The sequence below is a fragment of the Pinus tabuliformis genome, chromosome 1_1, assembly GCF_031772625.1.
Source record: "Pinus tabuliformis cultivar Carrire ecotype Pingquan chromosome 1_1, CPIR1, whole genome shotgun sequence".
NCBI classification, from domain to species: Eukaryota; Viridiplantae; Streptophyta; class Pinopsida; order Pinales; family Pinaceae; genus Pinus; species Pinus tabuliformis.
The window spans coordinates 866,992,314-867,016,277 of NC_142297.1; the positions used below are offsets into that span (position 1 = coordinate 866,992,314).

The 23,964-nt window shown below is 38.8% G+C and overlaps 1 protein-coding gene across 4 annotated transcripts; it reads left to right on the plus strand.

Annotated features, from left to right (window-relative positions):
• The first annotated feature begins 1,442 nt into the window (after positions 1–1,442).
• Positions 1,443–20,199, plus strand: LOC149217032 (uncharacterized). 4 transcript variants are annotated; one of them, XM_089392926.1, is made up of 4 exons: positions 1,443–1,644; positions 1,781–1,863; positions 16,433–16,552; positions 19,496–20,199. In XM_089392926.1, the coding sequence occupies exons 1-4, from the start codon at positions 1,511–1,513 to the stop codon at positions 19,552–19,554; spliced, it is 396 nt and encodes a 131-aa protein (XP_089249052.1). In that variant the 5' UTR covers positions 1,443–1,510; the 3' UTR covers positions 19,555–20,199. The 4 variants fall into 4 exon arrangements, with proteins under 4 accessions (XP_089249052.1, XP_089249053.1, XP_089249054.1 ...); XM_089392927.1 differs by having other exon boundaries at positions 16,433–16,536; XM_089392928.1 differs by having other exon boundaries at positions 16,433–16,479.
• Positions 20,200–23,964: the final 3,765 nt, after the last annotated feature.

The window sequence follows — 23,964 nt, forward strand, 5'->3', positions numbered from 1 at the left end:
TGGACCGACAGGAGAAGCTATAGAATACATACCCTTATTCTCTCGCTTATGCTTGCTGACATCTCTTCTCCATTCTTTGATGACTTCAGATTGATCATGATTTTCCTTCATGAATTTTTCAATGAAGTCCTTATCACATTTCTTCTGAGGTGCCGACAACTCGTACATCTGAGTCAAATATTTGCTGGTGAAAGAGTCGATGACTGTGTTCCTCTTGGTCCTAAATTTTCTGTCAGTTATGTTTAGATGGTCAACAACCCATCTGATCATATCCATGTAAGGCAGGATGTTCGACTGAGCAACAATTTTGTGGAGGAATGAATTGACTAGATCACTATACGTAGTATCAAAAATTGGGTATGAAGCTTCAACTGTGGCTACTCTTTCCATGAATCTCTACTCTTCATCTTTGAAAAGTTGATATAAGGCCTCCCAGGTAGATGTTCCAGCGTTCGAGGTGCATGTGGTATCAGTAAATAATGCAGGCAATTTTGCAACCTTAGGGGGAGGAGCGACTGATTGTTGTTGAACAACAATTTTCTTCCTGGGTTTGGTCGACCGAGACATTTCTGGCGAGTTATGCTTGTCGGGACTGGCTTGTCAAGAGAAACACAAGGGTGAGAGTAACTAACATTCAGAGTGAATAACTTAGCAAATAACCGATTACGTAATAATCCAAGACTTTTATGAGCGAAATCTCAGGAAATCGTTAGTAATAATGAATGCATTTATTCTATCGAAAACCATTAATTCTCCACATTTGTCCATTAACATTGCATTCGTCATATCGCAAGTTTTGAAGCCTTATCACTTTGAATCCTCCAAATGTGATATGTGTTGCGGACCCAACTGCTCCATCATAACACACCTTAATATAATATCGCATCTGCCGCGTCACACCCTTCATATCACAAGTTTTAAAGCCGTGTGTCTAGTCATGGACATTAAAAGTCACAATGGTTATGGTGTAAATAATTAAATTGAATGGATATGGTGTAAATAAAGTCGCAAGTCGGAGGCTTCAAAAGTCTGGTCATGGACATTAAAACAAAAACGCTACTCGCGAGATCCCAATATGCTACCTGGTAGTTTTATGGGGTCGACCTCTTTATTACTATTTATATATATATGCCGGATTTTATTATATTTAAGCCTTAAACCTTTAAAATTTATCTAGGAAAAGTTTTAATCACCATTTTTCTTAAAAAACTTTTTAAGATGTTCCGATATAATAGCTTTACATCGAGACTTTCAAATTAAACCTAAAATCTTAAAACTAATATTTCCCCTTATTAATTTTTTTTTTTTAAATTATATCCTAAATTTTAAAACAGCCACATTATTTATTAATTCTTTTATTAACTGTAATAAAATTGTTGAATCATACAACACATATATAAAATATTACTTTTACTCGATTCCATATGCCAATCGTCCTATCGACATTGCTTTGAATCTCTAGGTGCAATGCTAGTTTTATATACTATGTACGGTTTCAGGGTCGGCGACGATGCTTTTAATCTTTTTAAAATATTATATCATAAAATGGGTTGTTATATCTGATGTAGGGTTTCAAGATCCGCAGATATATGTCCTTCTACGAGGGTTTTCAGGAGGGCCTCTTACACCGCGCCCCCTTTTCAGGTAGGCGCATTTGCAAATATTTGCATTGTGCGATTTTTCTTTCCAGGCGGCGGATTGACTTGATCGGTGCTGGTGCTAAGATGCATCTGGATTCACTTGAAGAAGATTAACAATGTGCTCTAAATTGAATTCCCAGATTCTATAATATATACGGACAAAGTTGCATTTGTGGACAATCCGAGGCGGCTGGTTCAGATCCTCATATGCAATCGGATAGAGGTGAGTCTAAGCCTTGATTTATTTTGTCTCTCTCAACCCATATTCTCTTATCAGGATGTCTTTTTTGTTTTGTATTTCTGCTTCACATTTTCCAGAAGAGGTGCTGCTTATATTTGCTTTCACAGACTCACAGCAGGCATATTTTTTTCAATTTGTGTTTCTTTGGTGCATTTATTGGCTTACATGTCGATTGATATTGATATATTTTCCCTCAAATTTTCTAATTTTTTATTTCATCTGACTATAAAGAGATACATATCAGAACGAAAATATACATTCTTTGCTAAGCCTGAAGAAAGCATTGATATGGATTGAAGGGTCCTGTATCTTCTCTCAAATTCAGAAATCTTCTTTTGAGGCCCTTGGATCATCTTCAGAAAACTGACCGTCATAAGAGTCCCCATTCGAGGATGGAGAAATATGTTCCTGTAAGACATGATAATCCTTGATTTCCCTCCATAACCTTGAACCCTCAGCCAGCTGTAGTCCTTCCTTCCTCAAGGTGTTTGCTTCACCATTTAATTATTTGTAGACATGTTCAAAGCACTCTGAAATAAAAATGGACAGAACGTTTGATTTCATCTTCTGCTACTGCCATTCATCCAATTAATTACTAACAACTGATGAATTTCAGTAACACTTGGTAAACATATTTTTTTCCTACAGGAAACTAGCACAAACTGAATTTAAAAGCTAATCGAAACTGTTATCTGAATCTCGTTTGAGCCTATAAACGGAAACAGTTAGAAAACATACAGAGAAAATGTAGATCACTGTTGAGAACCCCTCTTAATGCTATTCCATTATCATTGACTAAAAAGTTGCTAGAAAAATTGATATGCAGAATTTTCTGTATTTTCTGTAGCATAAATAAAACTAAAACTCTCTAATATCGATACAGATCTGTACCCTAACCTTTTCTCTTATAGATCTCATTGGGTGTCTAGGTTTACAAAAATAGATCTATTGCTTAGATCTTGGGATCTCCATGCAAGAGATTGTGCTGCAAGCAGGATCTGCACTCTATTTACTGGATACAAAAACGAATTTACAAAGACTGTTAAAAATATAACAGAACTGCCTCATATAACTTTAGTGCCTTATCTCTAAAGTGAAGAGTAAGGATAAACTCATGCTATTCTATCTATAGCTGATTCATGCATGCACACTCACTGCTGGAATACTAAAATTATTAATGTGCCCACAATGCCTTTTTATGCTGCATCCTCATATATTGATCATTATGCTGTATGACATTTACTGCTGTATGGCTTTGTGTAATGCTGTTGTAGCAGAAGGTGCCATTTGTGCTTCAACCCAGTAGAAGATGATCAGAGGAAGACTATTTAACAGTTCCTCCTATCAAGGAAAGTGTTCTCCACCGATCCAAGTCATCTTTAACTTCCCTTTGGTCAAAGGTTTAGTCAAAATACCAGGCACCTGCTGATCTATTGGAATGTGCTGCAGAACCACAGCTCCCTTCTGAACACTTTTCTCTGATAAAATACCATCATCATGAAAAACTGAATTTTTAGAGAGTTTGATACAACTTTGATTGTTACAGAAGTATCCAAAGTTTGATTTGTCAGCTATGTTATTAACTTTCCAAAACTGATTGGTTTCTGTTAATTTCAAGCAACAATGGTATGTTCTATGCTTTAGAGCAATTTTACTTCAATTTCTTTATTAGCCCAATATCAATATCCAGTTTAGCAATCACATCAACATGATAGTAAAATGCAGATCGAACATAAACATAAACAGTAGAAGACAAGCCAAGACAAGAGGACACAAGATGTGACACCAGCCAGGGACAAATCTCAATGTGGGGAAACCCTTGATCAATTCTTCTTTTAGTTTTCAATAGTTCAGCAGACAGAGATAGTACAATTTACAAATTCTGATAATTTAGAACAACAACAAAAGAGCCCTAAACATAAAAGTTAATGCCGATCAACGAGGCAGATTTGACCCCCAAAGAGTCGTCCAACTTCAGTCAACTTTGGCCTCCAAACAGCAAGATGAAACAACCCTCAAAACAGTCAAATTCAGCCTAGTCAAAGTTTGGTCAAACAGTCAACCTGCGGTCAGCCCTAACCATAGTCAATGCTGGTCAAACAACCTTGGATTTCGTGCCCAAAGCTATGGCTTGCCCAAATAGAAATTCCTCACACAAAACCGCAGTCAAAGATGGTCAACGCAGTCAAAACAACCTCCTGAAGTTTTTGGTCAAATTTGTTCAACGCACGGACAACAAGAAAACAACCTTTCCTTCGCACGTGTGGAGAGAGAGAGAAGCCCAAAAATTCGTACCCAATCATGTGAGGAGAGAGATGTGTGAAGATGAATTGTGTCCAAATGAAGATGAGACATCATGTATTTATAGGCTAACGTTGAGGATGAATAGACGTGACTGTTGGGCCTCTGAGCCTAGATGTGTTTGCTGGCTGACCTTGACAATTTGTCCATAATATAAATAAATTCATATCTTCATTTGTACATGTTAGAATTCGATGATCTTTAAATCAATCCTACACCTCTCGGAGAGAGGAATCCAAGAAAAATATCAGTTGTCATAAATAAGATGACCCATGTGGAGTTTGGCCCTAGTTGCCAATTTTAACACTCCCTCCCAACTAGGGAGAACTCCACCTGCTAATCCATCTGCCAATCTGTACTATCTCTTCCATCAATGCACTGCTCTGCTGAACTATGAAGAAAAAGAAGTGACCGAGAATGTATCATACCATTCTCTACTGACCCGAAGTCAGTCCCAATCAAAAGAGAGTTTTTCATACCACTCTTACTAACCCGAAGTCAGTTCCAATTGATCCCGGATCAATATCAGACATCCTATCCTAAGGAGTACAGTAGTACACGATGTGTCCATCGGTAGTACTATGGTCCCTATCCTTATTTCCCTACTCATTGGCCAGATGAGAGGTACTTCCCATGAGTCCTAGACTGCATGGGTAGGATGTCTCGGCAGGAGAAGGATGAACCTATCACTCTGCTCATATGTCGCCAAGGGGTATTCCTAATTTGAGGTAACAATGGTATGTTCTATGCTTAAGAGCAATTTTATTTCAATTTCTTTATTAGCCCAATATCAATATCCAATTTAGCAATCACATCAACATGATAGTAAAATGCAGATAGAACATCAACATAAACAGTTGAAGACAAGCCAAGACAAGAGGACACAAGATGTGGCACCAGCCAGGGACAAACCCCAATCTGGGGAACCCCTTGATCAATTCTTCTTATATTCATCAATAATTCAACAGAGAGAGAGATAGTACAATTTACAAATCTGATAATTTATGACAGCAGCAAAAAGCCCTAACCAGAAAATTCGACGCTGGTTAAACATGGCAGAATTCTTCCTCTAATCAGCTTGGTCAAACCTAGTCAGCTTCGGTCTCAAACATCAAGCCCAATCAGCCCAAAACAGTCCGAAAAAGTCCAGTAAAAAATTGGTCAACGAGAGGTTAGATTGCTAATGAGAGGTTAGATTGCCTTGATTTCAGTGCCCAGATCTGCTGCCAATGAGAGGTTAGATTGCCTCGATTTCAGTGCCCAGATCTGCGGCCTACTAGGACAGAGATACCTCACCCAAATTGCAGTCAAAACAGGTCAACACTAGAGGTCAATGCATTCAAACAACAATCCTGCAGCCCGGTCAATTCTGGTCAACACAGTTAACAAAATCCATCCTTCTTCCTTCGCACATGTGAGAGACAGTTGCCCAAATATGCATACCCAATCAGATGAGGAGGGAGAGATATGTGAAGATGAAATGATGATAAAATGACTTGAGGTCTCCTCCTTTTATATGCAACGTTGAGGATGAGTTGTTGGTTTGAATGCCTGTTTTGCTTGCTGGCCGACCTTGACAATTTGTCCATAATATAAATAAATTCATATCTTCATTTGTACATGTCGGAATCGGATGATCTTTAGATCACTCCTACACCTCTCGGAGAGAGGAATCCAAGAAAAATATCAGCTGTCATAAATAAGATGACCCATGTGGAGTTTGGCCCTAGTTGCTAATTCTAACAAGTATCATAGGGGAAGGATGAACCACTCACCCTGTACACAACAAACTACTAGGGGAAGGCTGAACCACTCACCCCATGATTGCTCACTGCTCCAAGAAGTTCCCCAAGGCCCTTGGAGCTCCTAGAGATCAATGTCCATCTCATACAGGGCCCTCATAAGAGGGTCTCTCCACGACACCAAGTCGTTCTCGGAAGGCCTACAATTTGACCTTTCCCAGGGGCTTTGTCAGAATATCGACGACCTGCTCATCAGTCCCAATGTGATGGAGCCTTATTGCTTCTCGTTGTACCATATTTTGAATAAAGTGGTACCTGATATTATATGCTTGGAGCGATTATGAAACACATGATTCTTTGATAATCGGATCCCACTCTAGTTGTCGCACAAGATTACGGTGGTATCCAACACATGTCCAACCAATTCACTAAAGAGCTTCCTCAACCAGATAACTTCACAGGAGGCTATACTATCAAATATGTATTTGGCCTCGGCGGTGCTCAAGGCAACCGATTTTTGCTCCCTGATCATCTAGGATATCGAAGTAGAACCCAAAGAAAAACATCCAAAAGTTCTTTTGTGATCCACCACACTGCCAGCCCAATAACATCAGAATAACCATGCAGCCTCACATTTCTGGCAATGTATCTCAATCCATGAGTGATTGTGCCTCGAAGATATCTCAGAAGATTCTTCGCAACAATCCAATGTATATAATGAGTTTCAACCATGTATTGGCTCAATGTGTTAACTGCAAAATGTATGTTCGGATGAGAACATCAATGCTCCTATGAGTTGACAATACTCAGAAGCATTTCCCAATTCAGGTCCAGCAGCACTACCTCCAATGCTAGGAAATAGTGCATCGGTCCTAGGTCCTTCATCTCAAATTTAGAAGTGAACTCCCTCTTACATTTGTGAATGAGAGGGTTTGCACTTGTCAGAAAGAAGTCGTCCACATAAAGCACCAGAATGAGAGGATTATCATCTTCAACCTTAAAGTAAAGGTTCAGATCGACTTCACTTCTAGTGAATCCCAGCTTCATAAGATAGCTATCGATCCTGTCATACCAAGCCTGTTATGCTTGCTTCAATCCATAGAGAGCTTTCTTCAACCTGCATACATGAGATTCCCTATCTTGTATTTCAAACCCCTCGGGTTGTTCCATATAGACTTACTCTTTGATTGAACCATGCAAGAAGGCGGTCTTGACATCCATCGGATGTAGGTTCCATCCTTGCGAGGCAGCAAGGGCTATGATCAAGCGAATGGTGGAGTATCGGACAATAGGTGCAAATATCTCATCATAATCTACACCTTCCTTTGGAGAGAAGCCTTGAGCAACAAAGCGAGCTTTGAATTTTTCTGCACTTCCATCAGCGCCATGCTTGATTTTGTAAAGCCACTTAGAAGTGACAACCGATTTGTCCTAGGGTCTAGGGACCACATCTTAGAGATCATTTTTCATAATTGACTCGTATTCTTTATTCATAGCATCCTTCCATACTTGTTGCCTAACGACGTCTTCGGATGATGAAGACTCATTTTGAATGATAGTGCTCATGGCGGTCAAATATCCTTGGTACTTGTTTGGCTTCTTGCTTTCACAAAAAGTCGCTCTTGGTGCAATGTGCCTCCCAGTGTCTTCGAGAGTCTCCCTAAGCCATGAGGGTTTCCTCTTGGAGGAGGAAGGCTCATGAGGGAGTGGATCAATAGGATTCATAGGTTCATCAACATCAGGCATCGTTTCGTCATTTTTTTCACACTGATTTCTTGTGTCAACTTCTTTGTCCTTCCTTTGGGAAGGCTGTTGATCTTCCTGAGGGCCATATCTTCGTCGAAGGTGACACCATGACTTATCTCAACTTCCTTTTGACTAGCCACATAAATCCTATATCCCTTAGAATTTTCACTATAGTCAACAACGATTCCTTTCTTCCCAGATGCACCCAATTTGCTTTTTTTTCTCTTTCGGTACATGAAAAAATACGGGGCTTCCAAAAATTCTAAAATGAGAGACATTGTGTTTCTTATCAGTGAACATTTCTTCGGGAGTCTTGGAGTCCAATGCTTGATGAGAGCATCAGTTTTGAACATACATGGCAATATTTGCGGCTTCAGCCCATAGAAACTTCAGAAGGGCTTGATCATGAACCATTGCATGGACAACTTCTACAATAGAGCGATTCTTCCTTTTACGCCACACCATTCTGCTCGAGAGTGTATGGCGTTTTAGTCTTCCTCTTAATGCCAGCTCCTTTGCAATAATCTTGGAATTCATTAGATTCGTACTCGGCCCCATTATCAATCCTCAGTGTCTTGATTTTCTTCTCGAATTGGTTTTTGGTCAAGGCATTGAAATGTCGGAATCAGGTGAACACTTCATCCTTCTTCTTCAAGAAGTAGATCTAGGTCTTGCGAGAATAATCATCCACAAAGGTGAGATAATACAAGTATCCTCCCAAGGAGTTTACGGGCATCATACTAGATATGTCGAAGTGGATCAATTGCAATATGTCTGTGGTCTCGTTGTTACTTGAGGGGAATGGTCCCCTTGTAAGTTTTCCTTCGGCACATCCCGGACATACACAATCATGCTCTACTTTGAACTCGGGCATACCTATCACCATCTGTCTTACATTGGGTAGGGCCTTATAATGAAGATGGGCGAACCTCTAGTGTCGTAGTTCAAATTGTAGAGATGTGTCGCATGACATGGCTCCCAATGGACTTCCTCCAACTTGATACAAAGTGTTAACCCTGAACCTAAGAGTAAATGCATCTTTAAAATTTATTTTCCAAACACGTACCTTTCCATCGATAAAATCCACCTTGAATTCTTTATCTTCCATTGTTGAAATGGACACTAGGTTCTTTTTGAGATCGGGTACATATAGTACTTCTTGCAAATGAATAGTGTTGCCTTGATTCAATTGAAGGGTAACATTCCCTACTCCCTTCACGGGATAGGTGGCATTGTCTCCAAGGATGATCTCCAAGTTCGTCTCCTTTTCTACCTTCATGCTCTACTTTGAACTCCGGCATACCTGTCGCCATTTGTCTTACATCGGATAGGGCCTTATAATGAAGATGGGCGAACCTCCGATGCCATAGTTCAGATTGTAGAGATGTGTTGCAAGACATGGCTCCCAAAGGACTTCCTCCAACTTGATACAAAGCGTCAACCCTGAACCCAAGAGTAAAAGCATCTTTAAAATTTCTTTTCCAAACACGTACCTTTCCATCGATAAAAGCCACTTTGAATCCTTTATCTTCCATTATTGAAATGGACACAGGGTTCTTCTTGAGATCAGGTACATATCATACTTCTTGGAAATGAATAGTGTTACCTTGATTCAATTGAAGGGTAACATTCCCTACTCCCTTCACGGGATAGGTGGCATCGTCTCCAAGGATGATCTCCAAGTTTGTCTCTTTTTCTATCATATTAGAGAGGGCTTCTTTGTATCTGGTGAAGTGCCTTGAGTCACCACTATCAATCAGTCAATTTCCGAAAGTGTCCGCAGGAGAGGCAATGGAGAGTTCTAATATAAGATAGTACTCTTTTTGCTTATTGTTAACAACATTGGATTCTCCATACCTGGAGTTCCTTGATTTCTTGGAGGGTCGACCATTTCCTTGATGTCCTGCATTCCTTTTTCCTTTGCCATTTGACTTGCCATTCCTTTGATCATTGTTGTTGAAGTTGCCCCTAGAGTTGTTATGATAGTCATCATCTTGAGGTGTATCCCTTCTATTAGGATACTCCCTTGCATAGTGGCCAAACTTTTTGCAAACAAAGCATCTTCCCTTCCTTCCATTTTTGAATCCCAATCTTCCTTGACTTTGCTTTTTTGAGCCTGCATTGTTCTTCCTCTTGGCATGAGCAGAGAATACAATGAGTTTGCTTCTATTAGAAGGCATTTCTTGCTCCACCATTCTTGTTTCTTCTTGAATGAATCTTGACATCAATTCTTCAAACCCTGGAATTCGATACTTGTTGAGTATAGCGGTTCCAAATACATACCACTTAGGTGGGAGTCCTCCAAGGGTGGTGAGAGTAAGTTCCTTGTTAGGAATGACTTCTCCAATCGAGAGTAGATCATTCTTGATCTTAGTAATCCTCAAGAAATAGGATTGAATGTCCTCATCCTTGCCCTTCTTAATATCCTTCAACTTATTGTTGAGAAATAGAATTTGATTAGCATTGCTAGCCTTGAACATGTCGACCAACTTGTTGTATATCTCCTTGGAGGTCTTCAATTTGGAGATATAGGCCATTAGATTCTTGCCAATGGAATCCTTGGTAATATTTTTCGCTTTGACGTCAGCCTTACTGTACTTGGTCTTCGCAGCGGCTAGTGCATTTGAAGGAGGCTTAGGGATTTTACCCTGCACATAATCCATCACTTTCTTCTCTTCCAAGGTCAAATCAAGAGACATCTTCCATCCATAATAGTTAGATTTATCATGGAGCTTGTCTTCAGTCAGGAAGTAGGATGAGGAACCCATTGAGTCTTTTGCCCTTGTCCAGTTGTCTTTGGTGATTGCTCTTTCACTCTTGCTTGGGCTTTGTCTTCACCTCAGCTTTGATACCATGGTATGTTCTATGATTGAGAGTAATTTTACTTCAATTTCTTTATTAGCCCAATATCAATATCCAGTTTAGTAATCACAACAACATGATAGTAGAATGCAGATAAAACATAAACAGTAGAAGACAAGCCAAGACAAGAGGACGCAAGATGTGGCACCAGCCAGGGACAAACCCCAATGTGGGGAAACCCTTGATCAATTCTTCTTTTAGTCTTCAATAGTTCAGCAGAGAGAGATAGTACAATTTACAAATTCTGATAATTTAGAACAACAACAAAAGAGACCTAACTAGAAAAGTCAACGCTGGTCAATAGGGCAGATTTGTCCCTCAAAGATTTGGTCAACTTCAGTTAACTTCGGCCTCCAAATAGCAACATGAAACAACCCTCAAAACAGTCAAATTCAGCCTAGTCAGTCTGGTCAAACAGTCAACCTGCGATAAGCTTGAATCACAGTCAATGCTAGTCAAACAACCTCGGATTTCGTGCCCAAAACTGCGGCCTGCCCAAACAGAATTTTTTCACACAAAACCACAGTCAAAGATGGTCAACGCAGGGACAACAAGAAAACAACCTTTCATTTGCACATGTGGAGAGAGAGAAGCCCAGAAATCCGTACCCAATCATGTGAGGAGAGAGAGGTGTGAAGATGAAGTGTGTCCAAAATCAAATGAAGATGAGGCATCATGTATTTATAGGTTAACGTTGAGGATGAATAGATGTGACTGTTGGGCTTCTGAGCCTACATGAGTTTGCTGGCCGGCCTTGACAATTTGTCCATAATATAAATAAATTCATATCTTCATTGGTACATGTCAGAATCGGATGATCTTTAGATCAATCCTACACCTCTCGGTGAGAGGAATCCAAGAAAAATATCAGCTGTCATAAATAAGATGACTCATGTGGAGTTTGGCCCTGGTTGCCAATTTTAACAGTTTCAGAACTAGAATAACTGGCAGCCATATATTCTGCTTCTGTTGAACTAAGTGTTGCATAAGTTTGTACTTTGTTAACCTACAAAGTTGCCCTTCAAACTAGAAGGTTCCAACTTGGTCCTTTTCTCATCTGGAATATGAATGTAGATAGCACAACTGAAAAACTCAAAGATGTGTTACTTGAGGCTTCTGAATGCCTCCTCTATTGATGTCTTATCCTTCAAAATTCTGTGAGGATACCTATTCAAAATATAGACAATGATAAGACGTTTATACACAGAGACACATGAGCAGAACTAGATCATGAATCATGGATTTATCTGTTTTATGATAGATCTGTTCCTCCTCTTTGCAACCCCAATCTATTGAGGTTTGTAGGCAACTATCAATGTTTTCTTGATTCTTGCTTTCATGCAAAAGGTATCAAACTCCTTTGGGGTATACTCCTCTCGGTAGTCAGACCTTAACACCTTAATCTTTACACCTATTTGATTTTCTATAAGACCCTTAAACTCTCGAAGCTTCTCAAAGCCCTCATCCTTGGTTTTTGTGAAGTAAGTCTAGGACTTCCTAGAAGAATCATCAATGAAATATTCATAGTAAATGTTACTTGATAAGGAAGTTGAAGAGATGGGCCCACATACATTTGAGTTGATTAGGTCAGAAACCCCTCTTGACCTATGTTCACTAAACATCCTTCACATGCTTGCCAAGCGCACAACACTTGCACACTCCTTTCTTCTCAGCCTTGAAGATTGGCAATCCCTACACCATGTTTTTCAAGACTGGAAACATTCACTAGTGCAAGTGACCTAGTCTCTTTTGTCAAAGCTCACAAAAGTTGTCACTATCATACCCTAAAGTTATTATAGGATTCCCTTGCAATTTAGGATGAGGACTTGTTGATCTTCAAAGTTAGCCATATATGTAGGATATATCATCACTGAAATTGGAAAGCGATTTTTAGTTAAGCTAGGTACATACAAAACATCAATGACTTAGTAAGCTTAAGGATATCACTTGATGGATCCCACTCTTGCAACTTGATACATGGCATCATCACCAGGTTCTACTAAAGGTACTCTTGTTAGAGGTTGTATGTTTGCAGGCTCCATTGTCCACATACTAGTCGACCTTAGACATGATGTCAGATGATGGGCATGAGACCATCGAGAAGTGTATCTAGGGATTGGATGAAAGCTCATCCACTTGAGCTGATACTTTTGTACTCCTTGCAAGTTGCTTCTGGCACTGTTGCTTGCCCTTCCCCTTCTTTTGACGACATTGGAAGCACAGTGCCCAAACTTTTGACACTTGAAGCACTTGATGTGGCTCAAGTCCTTCTTTCCCTGGTTACAAGAACCTAGCTCCTCTGGCTTCCCTTTTTAACCATTCTTGTTTCCCTTCTTCCTCTTACTAATGAGGACAACATTCTGCTCCTCCTCAATGCCTACAATAGTCTCCTTCTAGTTGAAGTCATTCCATAGCCTCCTAAAAATGGGAAGTTTTTTAAATTTTTGGCTCAAATGTCATAGCCAAAAAGTTTCCAAAAAGAACAGGACCTATTTAATGCAATGGGTACTAGCTCTTCACCCTTCACCTCCTCTCAATTGCTGCAAGCTGATCATGGAGATCAATAATCTTCATTAAGTAGGCAACTACAATATCCTTTTGCTCATTTGCAGGGATTAAACTTATTTCTTAGCAATGTCTTCTGTTTGATGTTCTCACTATGATAGAGTGACTAGAGCATCAAACATGTACTTTATTGTGGTCTTTTTGGTGATGTGAGGGATCTAATGATCCTTCATAGGTTCAAGCATGACTCACTTGACCTTGGCCATCTTCTTTTTATGATTTACCAATTACACAGGTTTGGCTGCTTGGGAGGCTCTACAACTAGTTTCTCAAAGAAGTTAGACAAAACCTACTCCAACAATATCTTTGTGCCTAGAGGCGCTCTCCTGCTAGGTATGGAAGAGATGTTGTAATGTCGTGTCCTGTTATGTAAACATTTTGACTTGGTCAAATTGCATAAAATATAAATGAAATAAAATAAAAAATAAAATAAAATAAAAAATACAAATTAATAATTAAAATAAAATTGAGGTAAAATAGTCAATTTATCATTGGTGGTTTTTGGGCTCCAGGTTTTGACAACCCATGGTTTTGCCAATGGTATTCTTATGTAAGAATAATTTCTACCAGGCTAGATCCATCTCAACTCCAGATCTATCGAGTGTCGAGAGGGATTAAATCTCTTGTGGTGAAAACCTCTTTTAGAGTGAAAAGAGATTTGATCCCTCCAAGTTCTTGGTAGATCTGGAGTTAAGATGGATCTAGGCTGGTTACCTGAGACTTCCCTGTGATGAAGTTAAGAGGGACCATCCAATCTGTCTTTGTATTTGAGATTGACTGTAGCCATACTGCTGCATTGGAATATCGCCTAAACAAAAGTTAAAACAGATCAGCGGCCTAACAAAGAACCTGACAACCTGAAACTTCACTGTGCTTTCCTCAAGCATGGATCACAGCATCTGGCCTTTGGAGCCTTGTGACTGCTACCTTTCATAGGTAGCAGTCCTACTATCAATTCAAGGATTTTTAGAATGTTTCAACAAACCTCTCTGATACCATTATGAATTTGTCTAACTACTTGTAAACAGATTCTTCTTCTAATGGAAACTAACAGTCTAAATCTAAAGGCTAATCAAAACTGCAATCCGAATCTCACTATAATCTTGAAACACAGTTGGAATACATTGGAACACATAGATCAATGTCAAAAGCCCATGTTACTGCTATTTCAGTACTGCTGAATAAAAATCTGCTACAAAATTTGCTAGAAAGGATTTTGTGTAAGAACTGAAACTAACCCTATCAAATCCATACTCTCACTCTCTCTTATAAGTGACACCTAGGGTTTATAAAAATAGATATATTGGTTAGATCTCTGGATCTGTGCCCTATCTAACTGATAAAAAATGAATTCAGAAGAACTGCGAAAAGTAAAACAGAACTGCCTCATCTAACTTTAGCACTTTATCTTTGACCTGAAGTCTAATGATAAACTTATCCTATTCTATTTATGGCTGGTGCATACATGCGTGCATGTGCCTTTATTGGAATACTAAAATTTGTGATGTGCCCTTACTGTCTATTTATTGCTGCATTCTCACCAACAGATCATTATGCTGTTTGGAATTTAGTGCTGCATGGATTTGTGTAATGCTGCTGCATAGAAGGTGCTCAGATCTGCCATGCGTGCTCCAACCTAGTAGAAGATGATCTGTGGTACACTATCTAACAACAATGAGTCACCAAACACTTGTATTTTTAAATGCCACTGTGGGCTGCTAGTTTTAAGAGTATTGTTAGGGCAATAAGCTCGGTTTAGTTATTTGATCTTCACCTAAATCTATTTTAAATCTGATACAGTGAGAGTTATTGAGATAGAGCACACCTCTGGCTTCCCTTTTTTGGGGGGTACCTTGACTAGCTCCATCAAAGTAATCCCCATGTACCAGATTTGTCCATAGGAGCACGAATCAACTTTTTCTGTGTAGGAGTTGATGAAAAAGCTTTGAAGTTTGAGAAGATTGACTGACCTTGGAAGGCATATTGAAAAAGAGTTATATACCTGTCTTCAAAGATTTCAACATTTCTATCTTTCCAGATTCCCCATGAAACAATTAGAGGAAGGCCTTTGAGGTCTTTGAGATCTGAGTTTTGCTACCACTTTTTAAAGCACTCTTCAGCATATCCTCCTTGTCCACAGTTCTTTATCCTTCTCAATCTATCCATTTCAGTCCAGACTTCCCTTTAGTAAGCACAGAATATCAGTAAGTGGCCTATGTTCTTTTCACCTCCTTTACACATTATACATTTGCTTGGACTTGATCCATTCCTTCTCTAAAGAACTTCCTATGTGGGTGCTCTATTTAAGATTGCCAACTGCATGTAAATAATGAACTTTTGAAAGGTTTTGATCCAGATGTGCTTCCACCATGAGAGTGTGCATTCTGGTCTGTCCAGGGTATATGATTCTTATCCTAACTTTGGAATGTAAGTCCCCAAGGCTGGATTTTAGACCAGACATGTTCATCATCAGAGTCTTTTATATAGACATGGCACACTTTTGATTTGTTTATAAATCCTTTCGATTGAATATTGTCTTGGCCTTTGAGTCCTCTCTGTTCAGCGCTCTTCCAATCCTGCTGCCCAATGGAGGAGTTTCCTGGTCCAGCTGGCTGGGTCAGATTGAAGAGCGTTTATCACTGCTTCTGGCAGCTTGTACTCAGCTCCACTGCTTATCCATGGGTCTATACTGATCTTCGCCTTAGCCTCATTGCGAACCTTCCATGCCAGCTAATTTTCTATTAAAAGGAATGCTATTGTCAGTACTTTCAATAATATGGATGCATTGCTGATTGACTTGTTTGGGTTTCCAATCCTGTCTTCTGCTGAATTGGGCTCAATATATCTTTGAATGTGAATCTGATTCCAGAGGTCCTCTTTGGATATTAGTCTCCACACACACTTGGCTTTTAGGGCTTTCCCGAAGGAATGATATTCTATGTGTAATGCATGTGGACTTTTTGGTCTACCTTTATTTTAATGTTTTCTGAGCAAAAAATAGTCTTATATTATAGAAAACAGATCACGTACTGTAATTGCTTTCTCTTTGCATCCATGCTAGAAGAGCCAACATATCAGATTGGGCATTATATTTGGAAGGTCTCATGTCATTCTAAGGACAAAATCCACAACAGTGATAAGATTGAATGTGGGCTTTTATTTTTATTGTGCTCTTTCCAGCTCTGTGGCTGGAATGGGTTGTAGGTCCAATTGAATCTGTATGAGTTTTCATCTCTCTTCATCCAATGCTCTGCCTTTCAATACATATTGACAGATTGGGCTGTGTCACGTGTACTTGCAATATGGTCCTTATTTGGGCACTTTCTCTTTTACAGATGCTGTGGCGAGGTGGCATGACTGGAGATTTCCAACTTTGAATACTGTACCTTCTCATTCAATTTTAAAAGGGCTTAACTTGGCACACAAAGCTGGAAAAAATGTAATTAGTGTGTTCTGTAGGTGTCTACCGTGTTTTCTATGCCTCAATATAGGGTTCTTGTAACAAGTTGGTGTTGAGTTAAATCTGACCCAGTATTCTCTTTGAAATCTGCTTGATCAATTTTAGTTTCAATGCTTCTTATGACTTTTTTTCCGGCTTATATTTCAGTAAAATGACAAAAATAAGTATCAGCAAGTGTTTGAACTTTGGTATTGAGTTCAACCTGATTGTATTTTTTTAACTTTCTACAAACGTGTTATTTATATCTGGTATAAGCAGATGGGGTATAGAGTACTAGGCTTGGGCAGTTACATCTTGTAATTAATCTATTAAGATTGGTTCTGGTCTCCTTAAGTCATTATCCAGATGGGTCATGAGGGGAATGCAGAACTTAATTTTGTATTCCTATTGGCACTGGGTCATAGATCCCACAATCCTTCGTTTAATATCTAGTTTTTGTCAATAATTAGGTTCCACCATCCTCCAATCCTTAGTTTTAATGTTTTGTGTTCTTTTATGGTGCTTATTTTTTAGTATTTAGATCCTGTAATGATCCTTCTACTATGATTGGTTCTTTTTAAATTCTTTTCTAAGTCCTTGATGTCAAAGGAACAGAATTTCTTTATCGAGTCAGGCAAGTCTTTGTTCATTGGAATTAAAAGCATTTTACGGAAATGAGAGTGCTACCAGGCAAAAATTTAGATAATATAGTTCTGTAGTTTGATGCTACAACAAACATTGTTTGTGCAGTCACTGCCTTGTTTGGTTATTGGTATCAATTTTACTTTGGTACTGTATTTAGATACTTTAAGCTAGATCATTTCTGCATAAGATTGATAGGAATTCGACTCTGTAGTGATTATAAAAAACATTGCTGTTTATCTATCCTATTTTAGTACTGTATTTAGATACTTTAAGCTAGATCATTTCCGCATAAGATCGATAGGAATTCGACTCTGTAGTGATTATAAAAAACACTGCTGTTTATCTATCCTATTTTAGTACTACCACGCGACTTGCCATTGTGCTTAACATAAAATACAAAATAGCCTAACATTGATACCCACGCTTCCCATGCACCTAGGATGGGAGGATGCCAAGGGAAACGTTTCCCACGTCCCCTTTTAGGGAGACACGGGTGTCGGGATGTGTTTCCCTGAAAGGGGTGCTTGCGGGCAGCCCCCCCCAAAAAGGGCTAGGCGTCCCCACTTAATTTTGCTTGAAACAATAATTTATGAGTGGGGAAGCTTAATATGGAGGAGAATGTCTTCCTTTATCTTTCTTTTCCATCTTTTTACTTAAATTTTTAACATTACCATTAATTGATTCAGGATGTTTGAGAGTGGTTATGACCTCATTTTATTCCATATGGAGAAAGTAAAATTTTAGATTCCACTCAAAATCTATCCGACTTAACAATTTACAGGATTTCAGGAATGAGGGGATTGCGATGTTTCCATTGGATTCTCTTATATATAAGGGTTTGGACTCTCTTATATATCAAGCTGTCCCCCCTATTTTTCCCTAAAATTTGAGGGTACTCTCACACGTCCCCCCTGTGCATCTCCCCAAACATGTGTTTCCCTATCCCGGAGTGTTGGTGGAACATTAATTTTAACTTGCCAACATAGAAGGGTTGAAAATATATTATCACTTCATATTGAAATACGCCCATGCCCTTCAAATTTGATCCCAGGTGGAAGAATTATTTAGGGAAAAGTATTTTGAAGTGTGTTCTAGTGTTTGCCTTTTTAGAAAATGTTAATCTTTTTTCAAGCTTTCATTTCAGTTCTTATAACTGATTCGTTTGTTTTACTTTAGTGGTTTATTTATAATAGTTAAAAAGGCTTATGAGATTTAATGGAAACCTTTTACACCCACACCAGATATGCCAATTTGGATGCACCATTTATATTGTGCAGTTGTGATGTTTTGTGTTAACGATTGTGCTGAATAGCTTTGTGTTAAAGGGTTTGGACTCTCTTATATATCAAGCTGTCCCCCCTATTTTTCCCTAAAATTTGAGGGTACTCTCACACGTCCCCCCTGTGCATCTCCCCAAACATGTGTTTCCCTATCCCGGAGTGTTGGTGGAACATTAATTTTAACTTGCCAACATAGAAGGGTTGAAAATATATTATCACTTCATATTGAAATACGCCCATGCCCTTCAAATTTGATCCCAGGTGGAAGAATTATTTAGGGAAAAGTATTTTGAAGTGTGTTCTAGTGTTTGCCTTTTTAGAAAATGTTAATCTTTTTTCAAGATTTCATTTCAGTTCTTATAACTGATTCGTTTGTTTTACTTTAGTGGTTTATTTATAATAGTTAAAAAGGCTTATGAGATTTAATGGAAACCTTTTACACTCACACCAGATATGCCAATTTGGATGCACCATTTATATTGTGCAGTTGTGATGTTTTGTGTTAACGATTGTGCTGAATAGTTTTGTGTTAAGGGTTTGGACTCTCTTATATATCAAGCTGTCCCCCCTATTTTTCCCTAAAATTTGAGGGTACTCTCACACGTCTCCCCTGTGCATCTCCCCAAACATGTGTTTCCCTATCCCGGAGTGTTGGTGGAACATTAATTTTAACTTGCCAACATAGAAGGGTTGAAAATATATTATCACTTCATATTGAAATACGCCCATGCCCTTCAAATTTGATCCCAGGTGGAAGAATTATTTAGGGAAAAGTATTTTGAAGTGTGTTCTAGTGTTTGCCTTTTTAGAAAATGTTAAATCTTTTTTCAAGCTTTCATTTCAGTTCTTATAACTGATTCGTTTGTTTTACTTTAGTGGTTTATTTATAATAGTTAAAAAGGCTTATGAAATTTAATGGAAACCTTTTACACCCACACCAGATATGCCAATTTGGATGCACCATTTATATTGTGCAGTTGTGATGTTTTGTGTTAACGATTGTGCTGAATAGCTTTGTGTGTTGAATGATGTAGGTACCTTCAAGACAATTTTGACAACATACGGGAATCATATGAGATGGATCCAGATTTGAAGTAAGAATTCTCCAAACATGTTAGCAAATGCATTCAACTGTCCAATGTTCTTAGGTAACGGTCTTGTAAGATTTCTTCTGACAATTTCTGGTAACAAGAGTGTTATCGTAATCTCTTAAGATGTTGTAAGAGCTAGTACTAAGAGCTTATGATAAGCCTTTTGTTGTCAGAAATGTGTGAGGAGTGAATGTTACAGGATTGCCATTTAGTATATTGAACAGTTGAATGATAGTTAACATGTAAGCAGAGTTCAGTTCTGTATGGGAATCAGATGAGATGGGTTGAGAATTGAGATATGTTTCCAGATTCAAAAGTAAAATTCTACAAACATGTTAACTGATTCATTCAGTTGTCCAATGCTCTCAGGTACTGACCCTGTAATATTTATTCTGACAATTTCTGGCAACAATAGGATATTTCTAAGCTCTCAAGATTTCACATAATGGCCAACTCTTAAGAGCTTATGATAATCCTTTTGTTGTGAAAAGTTTGTGAGGGATGAATGTTAAGAGGATCAACACTTGAGCACATTGAACAGTTGAATGATTAGTCAATGTGTAAGCACAGTACAGTTCTGTATATTCCTTCATATAACCCTCTGAAAAGGTATAGCAAACATGCATGGTGAATATAGAATGTCTCCATATTTTGTGTTGTGAAATTAGTCATATTTTATGGTTGAAATATTGGTGAGCATTGTCATAGCGTGTTTAAAGTATTTTTAGTGGACTCATAAGTCTTCTGCCTAGGGTTATGTAAAATAGATAGAGACTTTAGTTTTGAATATGATACTGAAGTGGCAGTCATCTCTTATTGTGTGGATTGTCATGTCACTTGACAATAATCATCTGAACAGGCTGTTTCCAAATTGCTTCAGTTTACCAAATGAAATGATCTTTTTATACAGTATGTTGGAAATATCTAGGTTAGTCACCTTGAAGTGCACCTATTATCATTGCATTTCTTACCAGCAGCTTTTAGGATTGTTTCGTATTGTAAGCAGAGTCTGTCTTTGTATATATTTTGACATGTATGTGGTACCTTGCAATTGATCCTGGTTTTATATATTTTGGCAAGCATACAATACCTTGCAATTGATCCTGCTTTTTTATATATTTTGGCCAGAATACAATACCTTGCGATTGGTACTTTGTACAAAAGAAAATTAGGTTGAATTGATAATCTAATGTGTTTTCGTGTTCTTGTTTTACTGGGGTAGAGCTAAGGTAAGACCATTGAATCTAACAATCCATGCAGCAAGATGCGAACATCATTTCAATATTGGTGAGATGGTTTCCTGGTTGGATAATTCTGTTCATTTACGCCTTGTAGTTCTTCAAGAGTCTGTGCAAAATATGAAGAGGAGGAGCTAATGTTAGCTAGAGAAACCCTTCTACTAAGCCACCATTGATTCCCCCATCACTAGACCTGACAAAATTAAATACTACACTTGCAAAGTGCATGCATATTCCAGATATTTTCAATGGCAATGCATATGAATCACCATTTTCAAAACTCCATAAGCTCATGACAAATAATTCTCACCTGTTTTTTGACAGGCTACTCCAAATCCAGTTAACACAGTTGCTTTGTCAAGGGATCTACACAAGAGCAGAACCATGCCCATCATCATCTGAGTTGCGAGAGCAGAACCATACCCATAATTTTCTGAGTTGCAGGAGCAAAACCGTACCCGTTGTCTTCTGAGTTGTAAGAGCAGATTTATTACATACAAATGGATGTATGTCAATTTCATACACTTCCAGAGCTTTAACATAATGGAGATCAGAAAACCAAGGACAAAACATGCATGCACAGACCAGGATGGTAAGCCAACAAGGAGGTACAGCAAAGTTGCACAGTAAAGCATTATCTCATAAAATAGAAAATTTGTAAATGTCAGCTTCTTCTGTGGTTTGGATAGGCCATTTCAAACACACACACACACACATGCTCAATTGGTATTGCCATGTGTACGGAATTTGTATTGTCCTCTTCAAATTAATTGCCGAAGGGAGGACACAATAGCCTATTTAACCCCGTAGGCTATAGTCATTCGTAAAGGGGGACTATTATTTGATGTTACTTGGGTAACATTGGATAATGATAGTTAATTTGGGGCAAATGTAGGGAAACTTGTTAGCCACTCAAAATCAAAATTAGGAGGGAAAAACCACAAAGGGATATATGAAAAGGAGAGAGGATATTCATTGTGATCATCATGGTTTTGTAACCTTTCTGATTTTTAGCTGAGGTTCATGGAGGGTTTAAGACCCCTTTTTTCTTTTGGTTTCGGTGGTGAAAGATTCCACCTTAGCCAATCCCTCTATGTCATCTTGCTACAAGATTGAATTCTGGCTGGATGATCATCTATTTGTGGCAGTAAACTATCTTTCTGAGGCAAGTACGGACTGATATCTTAATTTTGTAGCAGTGAGGGATAAGACCTAGTTTCTGTGGTAGCGATGGTAAAACGATGAATAGCGAGTTATTGTCTGTGGTTAGCAAAGTAGTAGGTTTTCTGTGGCTGGGCATTAACCTACAACAAAGTTGGCGCCAACTCTTTGTATGCAGCGATTAGTGTAAGACCAACTTCCCGAGGCCAACAAAGTGTGGAGCCTAATGTTTCGAGTCCGTGAGGGCTGAAAGGAAGGTTGCGGGTTAAGTAGCAAAGATCTGCTGGTTGCTTGAGTCTGGTTTAACCTACAACGAGTGGGCATAGGGCAAATCTGAGACGCCCAATGGCTAAGGAGGCTAAATTTAAGGGTCTAAGATTGCGGCTGGCTGAAAACAAGAATCTACAGGTGAATTTACGGTGTCGATTGAGATAGCAAGGGTAGATTGACATCGTAGGATAGCAAGCAAGGTCTTCTGGTGCGACTTTGTGGCAATAGGGGGATAGCTACATTTTTGTAAAACTAGACATTACATTGATCTTGATATTCTTGTTGGGAAACTGTGGAATTTGCAAGTTTGTTATTTGTTGATGAATTGGACCTACTTTGTAGTGTTTGCTGGTGGAATTAACTGTTGTTTGAGTTCTTGTTTATACTTCTTATGCAATCAATAAAAGATCATCATTATTTTATAGATTGAAGAAGCATTATATCACTGTAACCCTAACCCATAATTTCATCCCAATGATAATCTGTGTGAGAGGGATACCATAGTGGTATTGGAGTTGTGCATCCTGCCAACTTATGAGCTTATGGACTCTGGATGCTTCTGGAAGATAAGGAATACATTACAGTTAGGAAAAAGAAGGGTATGCACAACTGAGTCATGGCAAACATGGAAGAGAAACCACTAGAAACTAACCTTTTTGACATCTTAGGGGAGTTAACAAGAGGGCAACAATAGATAGCCCGACAGATGGCACAATGACAACAACAGATAGCTCAACTGTTGACATATAGATGGCCCAATTTTTTTCCCATGTTTCGGCAAATTTGAACAATGTAGGCAACAATGCTATTAATAGATCTAATGAAGGTAGTAAGAGTTTTGCAGAAGGAAGCAACGACCATAATCCCGCCCCCTTTGACATCTCTGCACCAACTAACATAGTGGCAATCAGTAGAAAGAACCCTAGACCTCTACTATCCTAGTTTCTAGATGGTTAGGGAGTAGTAAACCAAGGACTTGCAAAACAAAATGAAGCTTTTTAAGAATATTTCAGGGAGTATGCATCACTAGCAGAGGATGTTCGAGCAACGACCTTTATTGAGTTCAGTAATGTTAAGTACAAAATAGGCCTAGGGGCACACAACAAAACTATGACCTACTACGTAAGGCTTAGAAATTGTCGATTGATCATCCAAGTGTTTCCCAAGGTGATCAGTACAAAAGTTAGATACCTACGCCCAACTTAACCCAATGTTGGTAGTAGAGGTTATCAAATTCACCACCTTGCATTTGGAAGCACAAGCGCATGAATGGTGGCACCACGAATTGGTTACCTTGGGACATTCCCCCGCAACCTTGGGTTGGGTCAAGGCCTACAAACCCACCACTCTATAAGATGCCATCACCAGGATGCAATACCTAAAGCTAAATCTCTATCCAAACCACTCATTCGTTAGAAAAATAGAGATAAGAAGCCATTTTAGAGAGAATGGACTAGGAAGGATAGGTTGGATGATGAAACTTGGAGTGAGTTGAGAAGGAAGAAACTTGAGGTGGTGCCAGTAGCCAGACAATGATGACGAAGAGGATACAATGCCAACACCTAGCGATGGGCCTAACAATTCAGAGGGGGAGGAGTCCCATGAGGAGGCTAAAGGGGATGAGGGACCTTTTACGGGAATTAAGGGTGCAATTATCAACACTATTTCTAGAGTCTCTAGGTTGACCAGATTTGACTTTTGGGCTCATCTCTTGGATATTGGTTAGTGGATTCTTGGATAGTC